General features: G+C 41.2%; 1 protein-coding gene across 4 annotated transcripts in view; it reads right to left on the bottom strand.

The window, feature by feature from the left end:
- The window catches only part of LOC311035632 (sorting nexin-14-like), a 43,697-nt gene that overhangs the window by 13,359 nt on the left and 3,776 nt on the right, over positions 1–26,562 (bottom strand). For 3 of the 4 annotated variants that reach the window (XM_084043942.1, XM_084043943.1, XM_084043945.1), the window contains 23 exons: positions 24,977–25,055; positions 24,802–24,845; positions 24,614–24,701; positions 24,433–24,517; positions 24,140–24,296; positions 23,453–23,528; positions 23,130–23,174; positions 22,782–22,862; positions 22,528–22,642; positions 21,679–21,834; positions 21,174–21,298; positions 19,764–19,822; positions 16,222–16,371; positions 14,207–14,339; positions 10,023–10,209; positions 7,239–7,322; positions 6,832–6,932; positions 6,187–6,298; positions 5,644–5,684; positions 5,265–5,384; positions 4,475–4,598; positions 3,703–3,867; positions 1,930–2,025 (listed from right to left, as the gene is read on the bottom strand). In XM_084043942.1, the coding sequence (XP_083900068.1) occupies positions 1,930–2,025; positions 3,703–3,867; positions 4,475–4,598; positions 5,265–5,384; positions 5,644–5,684; positions 6,187–6,298; positions 6,832–6,932; positions 7,239–7,322; positions 10,023–10,209; positions 14,207–14,339; positions 16,222–16,371; positions 19,764–19,822; positions 21,174–21,298; positions 21,679–21,834; positions 22,528–22,642; positions 22,782–22,862; positions 23,130–23,174; positions 23,453–23,528; positions 24,140–24,296; positions 24,433–24,517; positions 24,614–24,701; positions 24,802–24,845; positions 24,977–25,055 (2,423 nt within the window). The remainder of the gene's footprint in view (positions 1–1,929; positions 2,026–3,702; positions 3,868–4,474; positions 4,599–5,264; positions 5,385–5,643; positions 5,685–6,186; positions 6,299–6,831; positions 6,933–7,238; positions 7,323–10,022; positions 10,210–14,206; positions 14,340–16,221; positions 16,372–19,763; positions 19,823–21,173; positions 21,299–21,678; positions 21,835–22,527; positions 22,643–22,781; positions 22,863–23,129; positions 23,175–23,452; positions 23,529–24,139; positions 24,297–24,432; positions 24,518–24,613; positions 24,702–24,801; positions 24,846–24,976; positions 25,056–26,562) is intronic. The other variant, XM_084043944.1, reaches the window with a different exon arrangement.

Genomic DNA, 26,562 nt, shown 5'->3' with positions numbered 1-26,562 from the left:
ATCCTTGCCGGCTACCTCACACCCCACATCTCCTCCACCCTGGAAAGCATGTTCCTCCTGGCCTTTTTCGGCTTCCTCCGGTGCTCTGAGCTGACCTCCTCATCCTCCCGGTACGACCCCTCCCACCATCCAAGCCTGGCTGACATCACCTTCCACTCCTCCGAATCCCTCACCTTCACCCTCAAACGCAGCAAGACGGACCAGCTGGGGCGTTCTTCCACCATCCATCTCTTCAAGACAGACTCCCCCCTCAGTCCATATGAGCCCATCCTCCGCTACGTCACCACGAGACGTTCCCTGCACGCCACACCTCAAGACCCCCTCTTCATCACGGAAACCGGCTCAATCGTCACCCGTTCCTGGTTCCACCACCACCTCCGTCAAGTCCTCTCCCTTTCCGGCCTCCCGCCCCAACTCTACTCCGGTCACTCCTTCCGGATCGGCGCCGCCACCACCGCATCCCGGCAAGGCCTCCCGGACCATCTCGTCCGCATCCTCGGACGGTGGTCTTCCCAGGCGTACCACTCCTACATTCGGACCAACCTCCAGGACGTGCACCACGCACACCTCACCCTAGGCCGCCCGTAACTGCCGCATATTCCTAGCCTGTCCGCCCCGGAAGGGGGTCCCCTCCTTCGTGATCCTTCCCGAGGTTTCTTCCACCCGACCCTCCCGGTGGGAGTTTTTCCTCGCCCGACTGAGGGTCCAAGGACAGGAGGAATCATGTGACAGTTGCCCGCCTAGACACTCCCTCCGGTCCCCTCCACCACCGACGCAGCCTTTTGGGGGCAGCGTTCCATCAACTCATCTCCCAAGCAGCTCACTTTGGCTAATATTAGAGATCCACGTATGTAATATGCGGGTGTTTTTTAACGACTCGCTCTTAGTGGATCTCCGATACGGGCTAAAGTGGCTGCCCGCCTAGACCCTCCGGTCTTCTCCACAAACCGATGTTGCCTTTTGGGGGTAGCGTTCGGAGCAGAGGCGACAGACAGCTCCAGGGCCGAGCATCCATGGTCGTCTGGCTCCCGAGACTACACCCCCACCCTGAGTCTCGCCCCTCCTCGGGCTCCTCATCAATACACATACCGCATTGCATTCTGTTGAATAAATACTGTTTAACTTGAGCAGAAGGTGTGGTCTCTTACTAGTGAAATGTAGTTGTGTTCAACGTAGGTTCGGGAGTAGAGACCGCCCTCTGCTCAGCCTCTCACGTTCATGATCAAGTTCACCTGCGCTGCTTATCTCCCAGCCAATCCACGCAGCAATCACCACAGTATAAATACACCTGCGATTGTATTCATCCCCCTCTTTGATCTCGCTAGCGTTTTCAAAAATGCCCTCCTCCTCCCCAACATTCCTCCATTATGTTGCTCTCCTAACATTTCTATCTTCTTTCCTCCAGGAGCCCCAGGGGGGGTAGCGTTCGGAGCAGAGGCGACAGACAGCTCCAGGGCCGAGCATCCATGGTCGTCTGGCTCCCGAGACTACACCCCCACCCTGAGTCTCGCCCCTCCTCGGGCTCCTCATCAATACACATACCGCATTGCATTCTGTTGAATAAATACTGTTTAACTTGAGCAGAAGGTGTGGTCTCTTACTAGTGAATTGTGGAGTGTAGCTCCACCAAGAGCATGTTTGCAGGGGAAAACAGATTTAATTGGCATTTTTTAAAGCTTCCATTGACCGTTCTACATTAAATTAATTGGATTGGAAAATATGCTCCATATGTATCTGCAGAGGTGCTGCATGAGCACAGCTAATAGCAACACCTGCAGTAGCCTATACATGGATGAATGTGGATAAACAGGTGGATCATATGTATTCTCTCTCTCTCTCTCTCTCTCTCCTTAGACTATCAATGAAGGCAGAAAAGCCCCAAAAAATATTAAAAAAAAAGGAAACACATTTAAGAAATGGAAAGAATACCTGGAAGATATCTCATCATCTCCTCAAATGTCTTTTTCGCCCTCTTCTGTGTGTCTGCGGTTGACCTTGGTTGACTGCTCTCACAGAACACAGCATCTGGTTGAGCAAAGAATACATAACCTCATTTCACATCATGTCAAAACCATCCCTCGTGTTGATGTCATACAATTGGGAATGATCAGATTTCCCTATAGAGGGTATGGGCTGGTCCACATCATTAAAGCTGCAATCCGCAACTTATTTGAGTGAATAAAACATTATTTTAATCAATCTGTATGGTAGAGTGTGTTAAAACAATATATTAACTAGCACATCTATGTCCTACCCTGGTGTCAGATAGGACACCTTACTGGTTGACATCTAGCACTGCCTGAAGCTCATAGCGCAAAATCTCCCCTGACCAAGCAGGGATGGCTTATAGGCACTTGTACAGATTTGGTCTCTCATGCAGGAGACCGGGGTTCAAATGCTGGGTAGGACATCGAAGTTATGGTTTGCAGCTTTAATGGTTAAAAAAAACGGACTTTTCCCAGCTTTTGGAAGCATTCCACTCCGCCGCACATAAAGAGCACATTTTAGAAGGCTGGTGGTTCGGGAAAAAGAATATGATTCCCTTATATAATTCTAATCAATGTATCAATCAAAATATTCAGACAGAAATATTCCCTTTTTACTTATACTTTGGCAGACAGTGTCTTCCCTTATTGTATTGTAACTAAGTGGTTTGTGGAGTGCACTAGTGCATTGGTTCTCAAAGTGGGGTCCGTGGAGCCCCAGGGGTCCTTGAGGGAGTTCCAGGGGGTCCCCAGCTAAATGGAACCAAATGGAACCAAATGGACCCGTTAGGGTCCATTTGGTTCCATTTGTACACTCTCAGACTTAAATTAACATTTATTTTACTATAAATTGGGGTCCCAGAGATAGAAATGCCAGTAAATGGGGGTCCGTAGCCTAATGCATGCAAACTGGGGGTCCTTGAAATTAAAATGGTTGAGAATCACTGCTAGATCTGTAGAAATCTTCTCTTATGGGGGTTCCTGGCATATCTTTTCAAATGGGGGTCCACGGGCTAATAAGTGTCAAGTTGGGGGTCCTTGACATGAAAAAGTTTGAGAACCACTGCACTAGTGTAACAGTAGAGTGGAGAAAGACATAGACATCTGATCCTCTCTGAGGGTCAGGACAGGGCTCTATACGGTCCAGACCTGGTTTTACACCAACAGCACACTGGACAACCCCGATATTTCTCTTACAACCTACACTGTAAAATCGTCAGTGTTAATTTAAAGGGTATATAGATCAAATATATATATGAAAATGAATAATGAAAGAAAATAGTACAGTACATCCACAGAGCTTTTAAAAAGGTATGGAATAAAAATATTGCTTTTCCAAAAACTAAATATTATGAAATAAATATTATTGTGAAATAATCATCTAATGATTTTGTCAGTCAAGCAACACTTGTTTTGTTAACCAATGTAAGCCGTAAGCTGGCTGCCTCCATTATCCATTTGTTTTCATTGGATAATCTTTTCGTCCTCCCCCTAAATATTGTCTTGGTAGGCACCCTTCATGTTACTACTGTATGTAGCAAACTACCAACAGAGTTGTTTTAAAAGTGTGACATCTTGTGGCTGAATGTTGTCTATTTCCCCTTTAACTCTGAGTGTGTACAAAGTCCTTTGGCAGAAATATGACACCAAAACATTTCAGCATTGTTAACATCAGAGCACTGTATCATGTGGAAATCTTCTGGTACTGCAACTGCACCTCGGAGGAGGGTGATGAGCGAGACGAGGCGGTGCTCCTGGACCACTCGTCCCAGTTTGTACTGCAGGTAGTAGTCTGTGTACGCCTCCAACGTGTTCTTCAAGAGGATCCTCCCGCCCATCAGCAGGTGGTGCAGCCAATCAGGGATGTGGAACACAACACGACCTGCCAATCACAGAGAGGCAGGGGAAAGCACAAGTGAACAGACAGACCAGAAAGAGGCAAATGGAAGAGAAACAAAGATGGGAGCATGGGTGGTAGTCAGTGATCAAAGGACTACATTTGCCATATCTGGGGCGTTGACACTGATGTGCCATAATGATTATTTGAATCTTATTTGATGAAGCAAATGAACATAGTTCCAGTACAGAGAATGAAACTGATGTGCTGCACAGAGAGAATAGCTAATGTCAATTTTCAACTATTTACATATATAATGTAATTAAAATATTCATCTTTCATGTTCATAAAACCACCACATGTACACTATCGACAGAAAATACACAACAACAATAAAATACCGTTCAAATATGTATTGCACATGATCACAACACATTCTTTATTTAAGCCCAACACTTATCCTATCTTGCAAAACATTTTATCAGGAATTAATTCCATTTCTATTGGTAATGTGTTCCAAAGTTTACAGCCCTTTATGGAGAAAGCTTATTGTCCATATGGAGTTCTAAAATGTGGTATTTTACATACATTACTTCTATATGTGGAAAGAGGCTCAGGGGACTAGACTGATTCAAACAAGGACCCCACTTACCGACATACATTAAGTAGTCATACACCCCCTCCACCGTGATCATTTCCATGAAGTAGTTCTGATTGTGTCTCTTCTCAGCCATCTCTGACCGGTTGGCATTGTTTTTGAAGAGCTCATTGAACAACTGACAGAGAGAGAAAAACCATTCATATGTGTAAACCACAATTTATACTCTGTCGTACCACAGCGTCGCGGCCCGAAAATAGTCGTGAGCTTATAGATCGGCAATTTTCGGTCCACAGCGCCGTCACACAGTACAACGGAGTATAAATTACGGTAGGCAATATGACAAGTACAGAATCTTTCAGGTATTTATGTTTCATGTATGTTTATGTTAGGTTCTCAACCTTTTCAGGCCGTGACCCACCAAAATATTCATATTTGAACTGGGAACCCCCCCGCCGGCCTGACAAGCACTTGGAATTGTAGGCATTACATTTAGTTTGACTCGCTTCCACAGATAAATATTGTAAAAATAGCCGATCTACAAGCTCACAACACCTCGCAACGCTATTTCAGCTAATTTAAAAATTCTTGCCTCTTTCTTATTATTTGACAATTTGGCCAGTTTTTACAGCATAGTTTGTTGATTACTTTTGATGCAGTAATGGTCTTTTTCATTTTGTTTCATTTTTTTTAAAAGTATTAAACATTTCTTAAAAGTCCTTAAATTGTCACTTTACTATCATACCCCCCCCCCCCAATGTGGGGACCCTGGGGGTCCTGACCAACAGGTTGAGAACCACTGATTTAACATATAACAAGGATTTTCTCCAGCATGATTACCAACCTTTTTGTCGTTTTCTGAGGTGGGGCTTAGGATGGTGAGTTCAGGGCGGTTGGGTTTGGGTTTGGGGGATTCGCAGGAATTGAAGAAGGACTGGATAAAAGGCTCCAGATGCTGTCCTTTCTAGGAGGGCAGAATATAAGTTTAAGTTCAAACGCCTGAATATCCACTACCTATGTGTTTTACAGTCGTAGACAAACAATACTGAACTGACAGGTTGTATGTGAGAGGGAAAGCACTGTGTGGAGAGATTAAATGTAAATAAAGCTGAGAATATCCCACTGACCCCTGCGCTCGCCCACCCACCCACAAACACATGCACACACACACGCACGCGCACACGCACACGCACACGCACACGCACCAAGAATGCATTACTCACCTCTTTTATCAGTTTGCTGGTACCAGACTTAATGATTTTCCCTGTGAAACAAAGTTCATCAGACTGGTGAATGATCTGTCGGTCAGTTTAGGCCTTCAACTGAGATTGAAAGATTTCAACAGTCCTTTTTTTCCATGTTAGCTCTAGTCCAACAATTACAAAACATGAAAAACAATTGGGCATATGGCAAGTTTGTGTCAGTCTTTGGACTGACTTTTGTGCACCATTAACCACTTTCAACCTGGACCCTTATTTTTGGCATGTCATCACATCACAGACAGAAATGGTCAAAAATAGTGAAAATAGCCGATCTAAAAGATCACAATGTGTCACACTGCGGCACGTTGTGATCTTCTAGATCAGCTATTTCCACTATTCGTCGTATGACAAAGTATATAGGGCTTAAGTGATTAAGTCGAGGTTAATTACAAAACAAGCAGTGTTTCTCAGACACAAACCCAAGGTCCCATTGGGCCAAACTTTAGGACAACCTTTTCCTGGCCCACAGGTTGGGAATCGCTGCATTAGGCAAAAATAACATACCAAAGTTGACATCAGGTAACATCTTGTCCAGGAACTGAGATTCCATACTATGAGGGGACAGGAAGTCAGCCAGCAGCTGGCTGTTGCTCAACTCAGGATGCTGCAGAAGTTTCTGCAAAAACACACACAATGTTTTGTATTGCTTGTTTGCTGGGGTATGTACATTACAGCTGCTTTGATGTTTTCAAAAGCACAGGAAACAACACATGTATTCTCAGAAATAGAATAAATAAATATATTATAAAGAAATGATGAGTACGTATACAGATGGAATTACAGATGGAATTATATATGGCAATTGTCACAAGCTGAAAAATGTCTGAAAAGAAGAGGAAACGTTAGACCCAAGTTCAAATAGTTATATGTTTGTTGGGAAATTGGCACCGATTCATTTTAAAATCAGATAGGCTCATACAGTATATTTATATTAGGGTCACCACCTTAATTTTATTCTTAGCGAGACAATACACAATTCACTGTTTTAAATTACTTTCACTTCCCTGCACAGTAGATGCACATGGAAAATGGCTTCTTCTCGGAATTCTTGTTTGTTTACAGACACATTGATCTATTCTATGTGCAACATTCCTGTCAGATCCAATGAACTGGCAACGGAGTGAAGTGTAGTAGACTCAAGATCTCTACCTGCAAGTACTCCTGGAACTCCTCCCGTTTGGATGTAAGGAACTCGTAGTTTTTCGGCCCAATGATTCTCTTGGACGGCAACTGCGCATCTGGGAAAGACCCTATGAAGGGTGTAACAATTTACACAGAAGACTGTCTGAAAAGAACACGCTTCCTTTCCAACAGCAACAATGCTTTTATCCCAGTGCCAAAATCAGACTGTCCCTATAGACATACTGTAGAAGTTCACTGCAAGTTACTGGACTGTTACGGCCATATGGGAATAATGTATGAGTTCTGGAAAAGTTCTTTTTCTCTGTTTCTTCCTTCCCTACTGTACATCTCTGTAGAGTAATGAAATTCATGGGAAGTGCATATGTGACCATACAACGTACAACATGCTTAAGATATATTTGGCAACTACTTACCATGGAACTCTGTGAGCTTGGATTCAAGGACATAGAACTCCAGGTATCTTCTGTACACAGACCAGTTCTCAGTCTCATGCCCGACTGCACACAAACACAGAGCAGACACATCAGAAGAGGTTCTATAGGGCATTGGTTCTCAAAGTGGGGTCCGGGGACCCCCAGGGGTGCTTGGAGGGGTTCCAGGGGGTCCCCAGCAAAATGGCTTAATATAGCATCAGAATAATTTTAACCTTTTATACTTTGGCTTTTCAAAAATAGCAGATATACAAGCTCATAGCGTGGCACCGAGTGCCGTGCTATGAGCTTGTAAATCTGCTACTTTTGAAAATTTGTGAAAATTTGTGCAAACCTTTGAATATATAATATTTTTTAAGCAAACATTTGTAATCTCAAATCTTTCTGGGGGTCCCTGGAACAAAATATTTGAGATGGGGTTCTGCTGCCAAATACATGCAGTATAATTTTGGGGGTCCTTGACATGAAAAAGTTTGAGAACCACTGCTATAGGGATCCTCTGTATCGTCTATTTAACTCACAAGTGTATCAAAAACATGTGGCACTCACATTTGCACACATACAAGGACCACAATGGAAATAAGCTCTCAGGCTTTTTTTAATCCTTTTGACAGATATGTACAAATATATCGTCACTGTCTGAGGAAGCCTTGTAGAGTATCTCATATTTCAATTTTCTATGTCTTTCATAAAGTACTGTCATTCATTGTACAACAGTTTAACATTGTTAAAAACAGCAAAAATAGCCGATCTAGCTAGTTTGCAGGTCGGCTATTTTTGGTATTTAACAAAAGCTTCAAAGTGAAAGTTGTGTAAGTGTGTCTGTAGGTTTTTGAAATATTGAACTAATGAAAATGATTAAGCATGTGACTAAATAATAACTACATGGATCCATTGGAACACAGGTTATTTTTTCCATTTCCTGAAAAGTAACAGTTTTGGACATACAGTGTCGATATGTTCATGTAAAGTATATGCATTTCTGTCAATAACAAACGATGGCTATGCCAGCCAGTTCATCCATCATTTGACTCCCAAACAAGACATAAAGAAAACTACTGGCTGCCATGGAATATGATGTGCAACCCTACTGATTTGGAGACCCCATGGCCTCTTCTCTACCTCCACCATTAGATGAAACATTTCCACTTGCACACAAGATACCTCAAATCTAACGGCTGGATAGACATGACTTGCTTAGTGCATCCATGCTCCCCAGAGGATGAACTATACTGATTTTGGTGACCCCATTGGCTGTTCTCTAGCAACACTGTAAGGTCAAACTTAAAATACTTGGCCTTTCTAGTGACAAGACTCCAGGGATGGCAATGTTCAGTAGCGTTTCTACCGCAGGGCAAAGGATGTCGTTGTTAGTATGTTGGCACGCTGTTTGTCTATCAGTCTCTATTGCTGTCATGTGATGTACTGTTTTTAAAAATGGAATCACTATACAGTATGTCAACACTACCATAGATATCATTGTCACTGCTATGTTTCAAACAATTGTGCACAGATGAGGCCTTTGACACTTTAACAAAGTGGTTGGCAGGTGTTTCAACATGAAGGAGTGTAGGATATTAAAATATAAAATAGGGCTGTGATCTGTACAGAGTTCATTCATCTGTTTCTTTTGGATTATTATTGTTTAAGAACTGTTGTATGGAGTATAATAGAATTTACGTCTTACATCTTCATACTACAAAGACTGAGCAGCGTCAACAACTTGTAGTGTGTGTGTGTGTGTGTGTGTGTGTGTGTGTGTGTGTGTGTGTGTGTGCGTGCGTGCGTGCGTGCGTGCGTGCGTGCGTGCGTGCGTGCGTGTGTGTGCCCGAATGCCTGCCCCACAGTATCTGTGTTTAAAGAGAAATGACTAATGTGGGTTCAATTTCAACGACTTAACAAGAGCGTGTATAAAATGACAACTGATTTGCCGACAGCAACATAGCTGGTCAATGGTCATTCATGTGTGTTCTATCTCTTTGCATGGCTTAGCTTACCATGACATAACGTAGACTGCTGCTTTGCTCTCTGTGTAAAAGACGCACGGTGCAAGGTCACAGCAGGCATTGGCCTGTCACTGTCCATCAGCTGCGGTGCTGAACCATTCACTATTGATGCATGTAGAGCGACATGTGCTGTCCTTGGTTTGTCCATTGCATTGCGACTGGAAACCCGTTTTCTTTTTTGTGTCCTTCAGAACAAGCTCATCTTCCAGCTTGCTTGGCTCAATAAGTGTCTATTTTACAGTCGTGAATTTAAAATAAAAAAATGTCAAGAGTGCTTCCCCTGGGGGTTCTGTTGGGCTCCCATTGGTGCCGCTTAGCTCTGCCTCCTATGTGGGGTTCCTTCTATTAGCGTAACTTTGACCCTATCCTTTTACTCATTGGCCAGTGATAGACATTCTAAACCGCTTGTGATTTGACAAAAGCCTCTGACCATTGACGAGAGGAGAAGCCATTCACTAGCAGGGCTTTAAATGCCAGACCGTACCAATACAACTAGTTGCAACTCCTTGCCACGAAACAGTTTTAAGGCCAGTCCACACCAATGCAACTCCTTGCAACTGTCATTGGAGATAATGGTTGCATGTAGTTGCATGTTGCAAGGAGTTGCAAGGAGTTGCATTAGTGTGGATTGGCCTTTAAACTCTTCTTGTTCTGATAGTATAATCTAAATAGAACATGCTGTACCTCAACACAGGTCACACAACACTCATACCAAAATGATGAAGTAGAAATGAGCCTTAAGTGAGCTCAACCCCCTCACCCGCCTTCCGGTCATTGCGCTCCACATCGATACAGAACACTGGAATCCGCTCCCTCTTCACCTCATCATCATAGAAGTCAATGTAGGGGATGGAGATGCCCCAGGCTGACAGGTTACGGGGGGTACTGGGTGTACAGGCGGCCTCCACGGGTGAGTCATCTTCCAGGACCATCATGGCCTCTTCCACCTTGGTTGGGGTGAGAGGAGTGTGCATGTGAGAGAGAGAGAGAGAGAGAGAGACAGACAGACAGACAGACAGACAGACAGACAGACAGACAGACAGACAGACAGACAGACAGACAGACAGACAGACAGACAGACAGACAGACAGACAGACAGACAGACAGACAGACAGACAGACAGACAGACAGACAGACAGACAGACAGACACACACACACACACACACACACACACACACACACACACACACACACACACACACACACACACACACACACACACACACACACACACACACACACACACACACACACACACACACACACACACACACACACACACACACACACACACACACACACACACACACACACACACACAGCAAAATGTGGAATGCCCTTGCACCAGCCATCAAAAAGTGTGACTCCCTACCCTCCTTGTGCCATAACAGAGCACTTGTTTGACAAATGACCCCCCCCCCCCCAGTTTTTCTGTAAATATACTTTTACTGCACCTAGTATTGATGATTTCTTGTATAGTATTAATGATACGTCCCAGGTGCATCTATGTGATGTTTTTTTCGTTACATGTCTTTATAGGTCTTATTGAATTAAATACATAGGGCCACAATGGAAACAAGGCCGCAGGGCTTTTTGTGTTATCCTTTTAGAATTATTGTATAACTGTACCTTTTTTTATATATTTTTTGACAGGCGGACATGGTTAGATTAAAGTCATACTGTAGTTACAAGGGATTCTGAAGGACAAACATCACCCCAGCAACGGACTGTTTGTGCCGATGCGGACAGGCAAGACTTAGGTGCATCAAAGCTCTGGGCTCAACACTAGATAACTGTTTTTTCCCTAAGGCTGTGAGAGCCATGAAGAAGTCCAAAAAAACTATACAAGACAAAACAAAACTGCATTAAATCTGTTCATTCCCCATAGCTTTGCATATACTGTACTTGCACTAATGTATTTATGTAAGTGTATATATATATATATATATATATATATATATATATATATATATATATATATATATATATATATATATATATATATATATATATATATATATATTTTAGGGCTGAACGATATATCGTTATCGTATTGTTATCTCGATATGAACATGCATCGCAAAAGGCAACAATATGGGTGATATAAATTCAATATAAACTAATTCCTAACTACTGTGGCAATGGATCAGGAACAGGTGCACAACATTGGGTCATGGATGGGTGCACAACACCAAAAGTGCACAGCAACCATCCAGATTTAGCACTCGAGATTCTGCTGTGTATGGTGTACTACTGTAGAGTGAATACGAGTATACAGTGTGGTACAGCTGAGCTGCATCACTGAACATTATTGTGCAAGTTCACCTAAGTGCACACGTACCATAAACAAAGTTGCTGTAAAGCAACATGGAGGAAATTAATCAATGAAAGGTCCGCTGAGATTGAGCAACAAACACGGGAAACTGGAACAAAAACAAAGGAAGTGAACTTACAATAAATAGTGGACGTGCAGAGTGAGGCACACTTGCTAGCAAGTTAAGTAACGATAATGTCCACTGAGCCGGCTATGGAAGACTGGTCTTGAAGATTGCAGAAATGTATGGATAATCAAAAGTGAGACAGCACATGGCTGCTCAGGAAACACAGGGGACTTAGGAAAAACTCAGAAGCCTATGTACACTGACCTACACTGCAAGAATAAAAAACACTGCCAGAGTCTTTCTGGCCTCTGCCTCCCAATGGGGAGAGGCAAATATTAGACCATTGTTATTAGAGTCCGTCTTCTGTTTTCATAGCAAATACTTTCTCCATGAGAAATCATAATAAACGTGATTACCATAGCATAGCAATCTTCAAAACACTGTTACAGATTACTTTAAAGAAGGATACAAAATAAAAACAAAACTCACAAGTTGCAGTACTCTTGTAAAATTACAACTACACGGTATAAATAAATGGAGATTAAGAACCGGCAAGAGAAGGGATTAAAGAAAAGAAAATGGAGTAAAAAATACAAAAGATAGAGACAATAAGGAGATAAGAGATAAAAAAACAAACAAATTAACTGTAGAAAACGGAGAATAATCAAATTAAACAGTAACCCGGTAAATAAAACAGAAGGAGTAATAAGAGCTGGATCATAGAAAGGCTTTCTCATAAAAGTACGTTTTACAACCTGGGTTAGTTTCATCAGTATCAGATGATACTGTCCAGACAGCAAAAACCTGGTCACATTTGTTTTAAAATGAGAGAGAGGCCAATTTTGGTCAGACTCAATTTTGGAGTTGTTCCTGAGCTGGAGGAAACAAGGATGAACAACCTTTGTCACCTGGTTTTTGAAACCTGTGACTCAGTTTAAGATATATGTATATTATTCCTTAAGTCTGGCAGAGTACAAACACTTCTTGTCAATGTTGTGAACAACTCTTTCAAAGCCAGAAACACATATGTGGCAAAACAATATTGAAAAAATGAAAAGTACTTTAGTACAACTGTTTAATTGCTCAAATAGCACACACATTTTAATTGCATTAAAGTGCAGAGAACCATGAATATGCTCAAGATGCAGTCTACACAGGGGATGAGGTTCAAACGCATGAAGTCATCATTCGAGCAATTAAACATACTTGTGCATTACCAAGTTCCTCTCAAAAAAGGAAAGGTGGGAACCTTAATATAATACTTTCTGGAGCCCTTTTCCTTTCACTGTTTCTTAGTGCTAGCTCTTTGGTAGACTGACCAACTGATTGTGTGCAGTGACCATCAGTGTGGCTTTCATTTCCTTACCCAGCACTGCCACCATGTGGGAACCAGCCACAACTATCACAATCTTAGTTCTAAGAACCCCTGAGTCCATGAACAAAATGTGAATTACTGATACCAACTATGGTAATACAACTCTGTTCTAACATTTTTGACTGTACTACTGACAGCATCAGGTATGTAATTAATCATTTTGAGTGTTCAGATTAGTGCTGAGGGGAGCTAGATCAAGGTGGTACGAAGAAGGTAGGATTTAATCAAGTAATACATGTATAGACATTTACATTTATAGCCACACTGTGCTTCCATATTAAACAAAGAAGAGGAAGTAATCAATCCATGACAGCCTCAGTGGCGCCTTTGTTTGATATTAAGAAATGTTAGTTATGGTAGAGGTTCTAAAACATTTTAATGTCAAGGACCCCCAAATTGATATGTATATGTCCGCGGACTCTCATCTGAAAAGATTTTGTGCGGGACACCCATAAGAGTGGATTTGTGTACATTCTTCCAAAAAGAAAATGTATAAGCAAGCGTGATACGTCACGTGGTACAAATGTTTCACGATGTAACGTGTTGTGAACTTGCAGATTGGCTATTTTTGAATAGCCAAAGTATAAATAGGGCTTGCAGATCATTCATGGCTACCAGTATTACATTGCCGAACAATCTGTGAAACAAAATAACGGAATCTCTGTATGTGAGGATGCTGCACCGCATGTAGAGCACCGTAGTGATATGTGACGTATAGGTCTGTGATTATGTTGATGTGTTTTTATATTGCCTGTTGTTGGTGCTGTAATGGTTGTTGGTATTGTAGTTGTCTGTTTGGCAAACTGCCACTTTATGGCACAAGATGAATTATGAAAAGGACTAACATACAGTACATACATATGGAAAGGACTAACATACATCATACGTACATAGATACATACATAAAGTATTTTTGGTTTGGGTGGACCCATGAAGACCTCCACTACGAAGCCCTGTAGTGGTGTTATGTGCCGTCATTCTAATTCATCAACATGATGGGAGGTGCCCACTTGATAATCCTGCTGTCATATCTGTATTTTTCTTCAAACATCTATGCAATGTTTTTACATTAGTGCTGCTCACTCTAGAATTCATGACACAGTAATTACTTACTACAACAGCGCCTGAGAATTAGTGATAGTCAGCTACCTCTGTGTGAAAACGGGCGGTTTCTAGGTCAGTCTCACCATATCGTCCTCCCCCTCCACCAGCCCGTAGGATGGCAGCATGGCCCCTTCCATGGTGGTGCTCTTGAACACTCCTTTGATCTTGCTGCCAATGCGGCTAATCCCAAAGGACTCGCCCCTCTTCGACGTGCTCCTGCAGGTCACACAAAGAAGAGCTCAGACAGACATGCATGCGACGGAGGAGCAGCGCATGGCTTCAGCACAGTATATGCAGTTTAGGAACAATGAATCCAAAGGGGACGGAGCATAGAGAGAGAGAGAGAGAGAGAGAGAGAGAGAGTTAAAGGCTGGGTGCGCAGGGAAGAGGCTGCAGCCAGGAATCACGAGGGGGCACGGGGGTAAAAGCCGATTGGTAGCTAAACGGAAACACCACTTCACAGCCATCTCGTAGAAATGCCTAACAGGCTAAATATTTAGTTACGCGCAGGTGTCATGCACCGAAAATAGCCGATCTACAAGCTCAATGAGTTGCATTGTGACTCATTGAGAGCTCATAGATCTGCTATTTTCGGTGTGCAACACCGGTGAGTAACTAATCAGGCAAAATGCTCGACTAATTATACACAGCACATAGTAAGCTTGTGGTTTGATGAATGGATATTGAAATGTCTAGATGGTTAAAGATTTTTAACTCAACATTTGTTATACAAATAACGTGCAGAAACCAGAAAACCAGTTGTAACACAACAGCACAATGTCAAAGGTGTTCTGCGTGACTGCCTGTCAGATTAAGCAAATATACAGTGGTGGAAGAAGTATAGGCATCAAAATATGTACAAGTGCTCTAAATCTTTTTGAAAATAGCAGATCTACAAGCTCACAAAGCATTGCAATGCATTGTGAGCGTGTGGATCGGCTTGTAGATCGAATAGTATAAAATAGAGCTTAAGCGGTTGTATGTTTTAATCTAAATGAATCTAAATAAAAAAATGTAATAGTAACTAAAGTTTTCAAATGATTGTGGTGGAGTAAAAAGTACAGTATTTGCCTCTGAGATGTAGTGGAGTAGAAGCGTAAAGTATATAAAAATGGAGATACTCAAGTAAAGTATAAGCACCTCAAAATTGTACAGTACTTGAGTAAATGTACGTAATGAGTTACTTTCCACCACTGCGAATACAGTTCTGTTCAACTTAGCATAGTTGACATGCTGTACTGGACACACACGTGACACAACACAACACAGTTCCTGATTCAATACAAAGAAAAGCTTATTCATCACCTACACAAAAAACAACAAATAAAACAAGCGCTTCATGCACAGGTCCCTCCATGCAGGCGGCAGGCTGGGACCGGGATCATGTGCACGGGGAACATGACATCACACTGAAACCTAAATTACATTCCGTTGCACGCCGGTGTCACTCGCAATAAATGGCGAGCGCAGTGTTGATTTTGGCGACTAAAACTATGACGAGAAATGTTCGCTGGCTACCTTTTTTCACTGACGAAAACTAAATGAAAACTAAATTAAAAACGAAGCTATGATGACTAAAACTAAGACTAAATATATTGATAATTTTGTCAATAAATAAAAACTAGACTAAAACTTTAGTGAGGGACTAGTGGAGAAGAGATCCAGTAGAACTAAAAGACAAGTCATTTTATGTTTGGTTGCGCTCGGATGTTGCGCTCTGAAAATAGCAGATCTACAAGCTCACAACGCGCTGCGATGCGTTGTGAGCTTATGGATCGGCTATTTTAAGCAGGCAACCGAGTGTAAAATCAGCCAATACGACGCCATCAAGACCCGCCCAAATAAGTTTTACTAAATCAACCGTTGATTTAGTCGACAATAATCTTATGATATTTAGTCGACTAAAACTAGACAAAAACTAAAACATTTCAGATGACTAAAATATGACTAAAACTAAATGGAATTTTATTCAAAAGAATTATGACTAAAACTAAATCAAAATTTGCTATCAAAATCAACACTGGGCGAGCGGCACCATCGTGCAACGGCGTATAAATCAGACGTGACCCTGCAACAGACGGATGGACACCTCACTTACTTCGGTGAGGAGTGGCGGTGGGTTAGCGAACCGTATGGGAGGGCTGTGAACGTGGACGGGGCATGGAGGGAATTAAAAGATGCAGGTGAAGAGCTGCCGGAGGCGGTGAACAGGGACGATGGAGACTCTGGGCTCCAGTCCCAGGAGGTACTGGCAGCGCAGGGCCAATGTCCCCGAGTGGGTGAGGGGAGGAGAGGAGAGGACCGTGGATCATATCAGGGCAGGCATTGGGGGTGGTGGTTGGTTGGTGGTGGCGGCAAAATGACGCCGGGGCCAGACAGAATGTGGGAGAGGTGGACAGACAGTCACAGACAAAGCACAACAGTCCACAGCAACGATAGGTTGGGGTGAAGGGGAGGGACAGATGGAGCAGAATGGAAAGGGGGGGTCAAACAGAGACAACAATCATGGAGATAGGTTTGCAAGAAAGGCTGATGATTTGGACTGTGTTCATGTATGGGGCGCAGATGAAAGAGCCATTCTCTGCTGTCTCTTCTTCCTCATCTGAGAGCCACGGTTCATGCTGCCATGACCACTGCCTTGATAACAACAATGTTCCTTGAAGTATATGAAGAATCGTAACAAAAGCCAATCACCACCACCCAAACTAAAACACCGTTTATTTTCCTTCCTCTACAAAAGAAAACACATTTGCATAAAATGTGAATCTACACTTTTGATGTAAAATGTAATTCTACAGGTGAGCATTTGATTCAGAAAGCTAATCAGGTGAATTAAAGGAATCTTAAGTAGAACTTTACAATGCATATTACACAATAAATTATACTGTATAATCATTACATCACAGTCTGATGAAGGCAAAAATGCCGAAACAATGTTGACATCATAATTTAGTATTCCAATACTGTGAATATTGGAGAGAGAGAATGCTGTCTTAATTTTTGTATCCCATGATGATTAGAAAACAGTAGCATGACACTTAACTTAAAGTTAGTGAAGAGAATTTTCCCTCAGGTCAGCCATTTTTAATCACTCCCAATAATACAAAATAGTACATGTGTACCATTAGAATCATATTATCAATATCCATGCGCAAATAGAATTGACCTCCAAAGAGCAGCAATGAGTTCTTTGTTAAAAAGGCAGTCAAGCTTCTTCTGCAGGCCACATTCAGGCAACAACATTGTTTGTTTTGTATCTTGCGTGCAGCAGTGCTGCCTGGCCAGTCACTGTTTGGGCCACAGTACATAGGGTTCGATTTGCCTGCGGGAAGGGGGGGGGGGGGGAATCCATGTCTCTGCTTTGGATATTCCCCAGTGGGGATATGTTTTAATCCCTCAGACTGAATTAAAAACATGCATTTCCTTGGGGAAATTTTGACTGTCTGATATTCTTGATATTACAGTCTGTTTGATAACATCACAATTTAACAATGTAATAAAAAATGTACGATAACCACATTAACCCTGATTTTTTTTTAAAGGGTCACAGTTTGTCGGAATATGTCCGAAATAAGAATAATTATCAGTTTGAAAATGTCATAAATAGGCCATCTAGAAGCTCATAACACGTTGCGATGCAATGCGTTATGAGTTTGTAGATCGGCTATTTACACTATTTGTCATACAAAGAAGTACTGTATATAGAGCTTAAGTGGTAAAAAAAAAATTCCCCCTCTGTTTTTTTTGTTTTTATTTGTGTTTTACTTGTATTCTTTACAAATCGAACCCTGACCGTACTGATGACATGTACTCACCGAATATCATCCATACTGAGGCTATTTCTGGAATAACATGCACAGGGAGTTAGTGGCTGGGCTCCATGGACGCTTCAGACACCACACCCCATGATTACAACCCGCTCAGACTCCACAGCCGATGATACAACACAGCAGGTGACACAGGGGGTGCCGCACAATACACTTTCAGCTCAAGAAAAGCTTTAATAACATCTGTGTTGTTTTTTGCATTGTTGCATTCCAGCTTCACTTGAAAGTGAAATATAACTGAGCTGACAGAGAATTTTTCATCTAAACTTTAGGCAGCTGGCAGATTATCATCTAAGAGAATAGAGACGCTTTGAGCAAGTGACAAGTAAGAGTGTTCACTGACTAAACAAGAAATAGGCAACACACACGTTACAAATGGCCTTAGCAGTTATTGGGGAATATCCCCGAAGAATTATTAGTACATGACAAATACTTAATCGAGATTTTTCTAGCAGCAAGCAAGAGAGTGATCACGCGTCGCAGGTACCAACAGGATCCTCCAACCAAAGACAACTGGATGGACATTATAGGGGAAATCTAAACTATGGAAAAGCTATCATTCTTACTCAGAAGAGGACAAGTTACACAAAAATTGGGAAAAGTGGACTTTCTTCCGTCAGCCCGTGGACAATGTATAAAAAATTGTACTAAAGTAATTACTGTAGCAATTGTAAAATGCCGCAATTTTGCAGTGTCTTGTGCTTTTTCCCCTTCTTTTGGTCTTGTATGTTTGTATGTTTGTTTGTCTCTTGAAATCGTTTGTTTCCAATAAAAATGTAGTTAAAATAAAATAATAATAATGGCCGTAGTACCTGGGGGGTGGGGGAGGAGCACTCCCCCACCCATTTATGGGAACCCATTTATCAGCTTCAATATTATAGTGCTCTAATTCCAACTAAAACTGCTCATTTTTTGTTTCATAATAATGATAATAGCTCAGATTTATATAGCGCTTTTCTAGGTACCCAAAATCGCTTTACATAAAGAAAAGGAAGGAACCAACTTTCAATCATCACTTCCAATTTCACTTGTTTAACCTGTATCCTGTATGAGCTATCTCTCCTGATTGGATGAAACTGTTATTATTATGGGAATATATACTGTAGTTGACATTTATTTTAACAAAATAAAATCACTTACACCCCCTTTAACCACTTTCAACTTGGCATCCCTATTTTGGTCATTATAGGCACAACGCGTCGCATTATGACGGCTTATGGGGTTACAGATCACCTGTTTTTGAACATTTTATGTATAAAACAGGGCTTAATGGAAAATCACAAAGCGCATCTGTACCTTGTTGTCAGTTAAAGGTAGGGTAAGTGATATTTTTTGGTTTTGTTAAAAAGGTTAAAGTACTATTCTGATAGCAATCATTGCTACAGAGCGTTTGTTCGGTCACAGGGGTCTCTCCAGCTCTTTAGTAAACAGAATATAGTACATTTTCGGGTAGGTGACAAGATTTAAGCCAATCAGGAGAGAGCACTGAAAATGCATTTTCTGTTTAATAAAGAGCTGGAGAGACATGAGAGACTCCTTTTACTGAACACTCTATAGCAATGAGTACTATCAGAATATAGAGCTATTTAACACGTATTTTAACCAAAGTAAATCACTTACCCTACCTTTAACTACACAAACACACTGGTGAATATTACACATTGTGGGATGTTTCTTTTCAACATGGTCAGATACACACATGCGCGCACGCATGTACACACGCGCTCACAGACACACACAGATCACACAGACACACACGCACACACACACACACACACACACACACACAGACACACACTACAATGGCACCCACCTGCTCATCCTGGAGTTCCTGGCAGGAGACTCAGCCCCTCTCAGAAGTTGGCGGAAGTACTGCAGAAGGACATGGAAAGAGAACATCATCCATACTAAAAACATACTGTACCAACACTCCTGCTTCTCACAGGAGCCTCCCTATTTCTAACACTTTCTTCCGCTATGCTCTAGATAGGTACTCCTGTTTATCTCCCAGTTTTATATGCAATGCATGCGCAAAACCCTGCCTGATATGCGTTCTTTTTGTGTACGTATTTATATGTATTTTATTGTGAGCTATACATTTAAAATTCAAAGTTATTTTACTTTAACATGTATTTATTCCATTCATCTTTGGTGAAGGTTTTATTATGGAGCTAATAGCTATAGCCTCTTTTTCAAAGCCTAATTATGGCAGGTATGTACTAACAACAGGAAGGGTTTCCCCCAACACCTACTGTTCAAAGCAGTCACTCCCTCCATATACAAATACTGGCCTGTAGTCAGTAATAATAGAACAACACTTAGCATTTAATGTATGCAGTATGCACAATTGAACAAAAAAACACTATCTCATCTCATAACTGTATCAACAGGAACTAATAGAGAAAGCAGAAAGGGTTTTAGCAGAGGCGGTGAGGGCAGTTCGGTTTGGACCCCGCAGAGAGGCTTAGGTCAACCTTATTTAGAACACATCAAAGCTAAGCTGCATCAGCACCACTGATAAATACACCACAGAAACAATACAATCCAGAATATCACTACTTTCCAGACACACTATTCATGCAAGGCGGTGGCCCGCAGTGGACAATGGCTGTTCACTGGGCTGCCCAGCTGTATTCAATGAGGGAACTTGTGAGGGGTGAAATTCAGGTTGGCAGCTTGGCATGATGCCAGGGCAAGGCCATTGGCCAGCAGTGTGTGACCGGTATTGATGACATGGTTGGAAGCAGTTGGTGGCGGAGAGATCAGAGGAGAATTGTGCAAGAGAGCCTGAAATCCAAATCACCCCTTTAGTGCCTGTTTACCAAGTATAGTCTAGTAGTCTTATAGTATAAGTGGCACAATGAAAATAAAGTGGAGAATAAAAAATACATTTTAACCACATTCAAACTGGTGTCCCGATTTTGGGCATGCCAAAGCCAAAACTTTCAAGTTTTCCAAAAATGTCAAGAATTTTCAAAGGATTTCAAAAGATTTTTCAAATATAGTGAAGATATCATGATGCGTTGTGAGCTGGCATATTGGTTAGTTTAAAGAAATATTGAAAGTATAAAATAGGGCATAAGTGGTTTAACACATTTGGTGAAGCCAAATAATTAACCAAAATGGAAAGGGATTTTCTTTTGAGTTCAATGTCCATGACAGATGCCTTCAATTGGGGAAAACATGTGAAGCAAATGAGTTCTCATTAAGCATAGATGCTGACCTCATCACTGTGGCAGAACATGGGGGTGAAAACGTTCTCCAGGAGAGACAGGACATGCTCATAGGCCTCAAATAAACACCTCATGGTTTGGAGTTTCACCACTTCTTCATATGGGCCCTCAGCAACTGGGGAGAAGCACACAAAATCAGAATTGGAAACACACTTTATTGCTTTATTACATACATGATGTTCTAGGAATTTAACAATGACAACAGCTCTTCACAGAAGTAAAGCAGGTCATTAACCATGACACAAGGCGGACAGTGTGTCATAGTATATATATATATATATATATATATATATATATATATATATATATATATATATATATATATATATAGATATAGATATATAGATATATATATACACACACACACACACACACACACACACACACACACACACACACACACACACACACACATATATATGCTTATTCATGTTGCGAAAACGTGTACAGCAGTCTATGTGTAAGTCTGAGGGAAGGGTAATCCTTTCAACATACTGTTGCGTATTTCTTCCACTATGAAGGGGTCAAAGCGGATCTTGTCGATGCTCTCGTCCAAACAATAGGTCTCGTAGAGCTTCTTCACCTCCTCATGAAGCATCAGCTTCTCCGAGTCCGTTAGCTCAGGACACAGTATCTTATCGTTGAATTCCTCTGAGAAGGACAGCAGGTCAGGCCAGTCAGACTACCCAAGCTCATTGTTCTAAGAACAGCAAAACTTAAAATCAGTGGGGTGACGTCTATGACCAATAAAGGGCTAGGATGTGAAAATATGGCAAAACTCTTCCCAATGCATTCTATGTGTTGACAACTTATGTGCTGGAACAGAATTAGCGAAGATGTCCTTTAACCACATGAACATTAGCAACCCTATTCTGGGCATGTCATAATTGGCGAACATCCAGCAAATATTCAGCGAACATAGCAGATCTACAAGTTCACATCGTGTAGCAACATTACGCATTGTGGGCTTATAGATCAGTTATTTTCTGTGAAGAGATTTGGTGTAGAGGGGAAAAGGGGGGGATTCTAGTATAGAGGCCTGCGGGACCTCGGTCAATGAATCAGACAGTATTGGCTTTAAGATGGTTACGATCACATGGAGACCTTTTGTAAATTGAAAACGTGGCGCGATGCAGCCTCGTTGTCAGCTTGTATATCAACTATTTTGGACAAATGTTCGCCTAAGAATAGGGACGCTAGGGTTCAGCATTTAGATGCAAGTTAGATGTGAGCTTTCTGCTCGCCTCTTCTGGTATGGAAGTAACCGTATCCTCTGCTGTTTGTCAAGAGAGCAAAAGAGAACAAATCATTGTGTGTTTTAGGGAAATGGAGGATTTCTTGTACCGACAGTGAGGCAGAACTGGAGCACATGGACAGCCCCCTCCTGTTTCAGGAAGTTCATGAAGCGGAACAGCAGATCTTGCTGCTCTCTGATCTCCTTCAACTCCAACTTCAGCACCTGAGAGCGGGGTGAAGAGTTGAAGAGAAAGACATCTGGGTCTGTTCATCCAAATCTTTCCTAAATCCATTCAGGTGTGAGATGGGGAGGGGTAATCGGTTAGTTCAACCCGGTGCACTGGAGGAGGTACTCTACTCACAGAGGGTTTGTTGTAGCGAGCATCAGCGTACTTTTGCAGGAAAGGTACCCAAGTTGAAGTTGGCTCTGTGGCTTCCTCAGGCTGAAAACACAACAAATGAGGGGGAACGTGGTAGTTTTAATCACACCTATTTTAAATCTGACAACAGAAATATTAGAATGAAAACATTTGAATGAAAGTGGTTAAGTCAGTCTGTGGGTTTGATAAATATTTAACAAATGAAAAGTATTAATAAGAGCTTGTGACTAAATAATAACTACTGTACATTGGATCCATTTGAAGTTTTTGGACATCCACCCGACAGCTGACAATACATTCATCCATATACTGTTCAACATAAAAACTTACAGGCGAGTTGTCGATGAATAGGAGAATCAAATGATTTGCTGTGTCCTGAAATTGTACAACACCAACAAACAATTTCACAAAAATCATATTGAATCATGTAAAATCATGCTCTGGAGGAGGTGCAGTCCTAGCTGAAACAAATCCAGTCACTAGGGATTGCATTTGGGTTCTTTCTACTAACATGGTGCAAACTACCAAAGGGCTGGTTTTAAAAATTGGTCTGAGAGAAGCGATATCAACCGAGAACCTCAGTTGATATCAGTTTGAGACTACACCCAAACTGCATCCGAAAAGAAGTCTTTAATAATTACGTCTACACTCACAGGATCAGCCAAGTAATCCATGGCGGGAAGGAAGACAGAGCCAGCCAAGACTTCTCTTATCAGCAGAGTGAGAGATCTAAGAGTAGCAGATGGATAAAGCAGAAAATGGGGGATGCAAAAGGGAAAGAGGAAAGAAGAACTCTTATCTATTCTTCCAGAGTCCACAGTATCAGAATTTGAGACAGCACGTCTGTGTGTTGATGTTGTGATTGATGTGCAGGGTTTGATTTACGGGGGTTGATGGGGGAGATCCATGCCTCTGCTTTTGATACCCCCCCCCCCCCTCTGGACATTTCTATCAATGGTGGGGATATGTTTTATCCCTGCTGTTGGTCAGACTGAATTAAATACCGGTACATGCATTTCCTTTTGAGCAATATAGACTGTCTGGTGTGATATGTTTGATAAAATCACAATTTTACAATTTAATTAAATATAACACATTAACCACATTATCCCTGGTATCCCTAATAATAATAATAATTCAAAGTTTTACTTTTTTTAATTAAAAACTAGCCGATCTACAACAGCTTGTAGATCTTTTGCTATTTGTTATACGATGAAGAATCTAGCATAAAGAAAATGCCGCCCTCAGTTTTTTTTTTACACATTTAACCCTGGTAATGTGAATCATTTTGACAGAAACCTGTGGGCAATGGGTGTCACATTGTCGTTGTCACCCAATACCTGCAGTCTGAAGCCTTGGGTGGCAGAATGTACGGGAATAGCAACTCTGTCAGCTTCCTGAGGTAGAGAAGCTCATCTCTGCGACTGCGGAGAGCTACATGGAGATCAGGACCATATTCCTCCAGAGCAGCTTGCTGAAGATACTCTGCATTTTTTACTGCAGAGAGAAAGACAGTAGGCAAATTCAGTATTCTCTCTCTTTTTTCTTTCTTTCTTTTCTTTTCTTCTTTTTTTTTTTTTACAGTATTCTAGACTAGAGACAACTTAGAGTTGAAGATGCACATTTGTCCTACCTTTTTGCCTTGCTTTGCTGATTATTTCAATGTGTTTCATGGAAACTTTAAGCAGCTTTTGTGTGATGAGAGAGGCCACATCAACCTGAAAGGAAAATAATGTTCTCCATTATGAAGCCTCCATGCTTTTGGTCAGTCATCAACGTAAATCTGACCTATAGATCCATGGAGCGTTTGTTACCTTTTGGGTACGACGGACCAACACAGCCGCAACGAAGCGCAAAGTCACTCTCAACTCATCGACGAATGCCTCATCATCTGTCATGTCCCTGCAAATAAACACTGCCTAAATGAGTTGCTTCTAACAAATACGGGAAATGCATAATAATAATAATAATAATAATACAGGATCATACTTAGATTTCTTACCTATACCAAGGATATACAAAGTTTTCCAGAACCAACTCCAGAATCTTTAACAAGAAAAAAGAAGAAATAGCCTTTAAATCTGACTATATTAGCATAATTGAAAAATACATACATACATACAGTGCACAATATATATTTAAATAAAAAATAATAATGATTTGATGTGACCAGCTACCTCTGAAAGAGAGGCATCAACCTTTGAGGGAACTTTCAGATCAAGCCATGGCTGATAATTCTCCAGCAATAAAGTTGGTCTGTTAAAACATAATAGCAATTATGTTATATTCATTACTCAGTATTTAGAATATACTAAAATCACATTCATACTGTCACAAAGAGTAGTTGCTCCAATATATTTTATGAACACTAGAGGGGAGTGTAACATCAAGGGCTGTCTTGTGCCTCAATTTGAGCATTAAAGTAATCAATACTGAATGAAATGACCCATAAAACTATAAGTACTGATTATGCACTTTTTACTGTCCCTCATTGTCCACAGAATTTGGGAGGATGGCTTTTAGTTTTTATGCTCCATGATCGCGGAATCAGCTCCAGAAAGACATTAAACGGGAGCACTTAATCCCTTTGGGTGATTTTAAGGGATTACTACACCTTACAAACTGAGGTCTTCAGCTGTGTTTTATTGAGCTTATATCAATGTGAAATTTGTGTTTTAGTTTTGTGCTTTATTGTATTTTATGTTAGTAATCCCTGCTTGTTTGATTTCTTGGCCAGGTCTCCCTTGTAAAAGAGATTACCATCGCAGTTCAACCCAGTAGAAACTGCATTAAAAATAAATAAAAATGAGGAGTTTTTTTTTAATCTTGATTGAATTTGTATCATCATCTATGACTTCTATATTATTATCATTTATATATAAAATAGTGTTGCTGCATGAGTGATCCACTTACCATGGAGGATAAATTAAGTTAATCTGATATATATTTCGGCTGAGCCATAACAACAATGATTACCAAAGTATTTCTCTTGCCATATCAACAATACCAGGGGTGGGAAACCATGTCTTTAAGATAGACCAGTCGATCCCGAAGAGCTTTTTGGTCGATTGCGAAGCTGGTTTTCAGGCTGGTTTGAATGTGAACCCCAACAGATCATACCAGGTGAGCGTCACAGGCAGTGTGAATTAACACAGGAGTGACCCTGTTAGCATATAAATGTTCCAGGTGTGTTACCTGTTTATTACTCTGCTAATACTACTTTTCAACCACAGCTACTGAGACGAGACAAGTCAACCGTATTGAGAATGAGTTCGGGAATATACGCCATGAGAAAAGGACGAAAAATGTCCATGAAGAATGGGAAGAGAATAATTGTTTCTTCATGTCAAATGGAAAATGTATTTGTCTCATCAGCAGTAACTGCAAAGCGATGTCAAAGAAAGGGAACTTGGAAATACACTTTCGGACAAACCACATAAGACTTTTCCAACTGACAGAGAACAGAGAAAACTAAAGAAGGAACTGAAATCTCAACCATACAGTACATGAAACTGGATCAAGTACTGTTATCAGTATGTTAAAAGCTCCATAATTTCATCACTACTGTTTAATGTGTATGACACTTTTTTCAGAATCTTTCCTTTATATTAAGCTAAAGGTTTACTCACATTACACCAGTCCTAAAATCCTTACGCAGGCTACTAGTCTTGTCTCGTTACTCTGTGGTTCTGGGCCAAACTACATCTCAGAAATGCTTGTGCCATATGAACCCTTTAGTACCCTTACAGGACATCTGGGCTGT

This window comes from Gymnoscopelus microlampas (assembly GCF_963454915.1).
Source record: "Gymnoscopelus microlampas genome assembly, chromosome: 20".
NCBI classification, from domain to species: Eukaryota; Metazoa; Chordata; class Actinopteri; order Myctophiformes; family Myctophidae; genus Gymnoscopelus; species Gymnoscopelus microlampas.
Note: the sequence above shows the minus strand (reverse complement) of the source record. Positions and strands in the feature narration are given on the sequence as shown.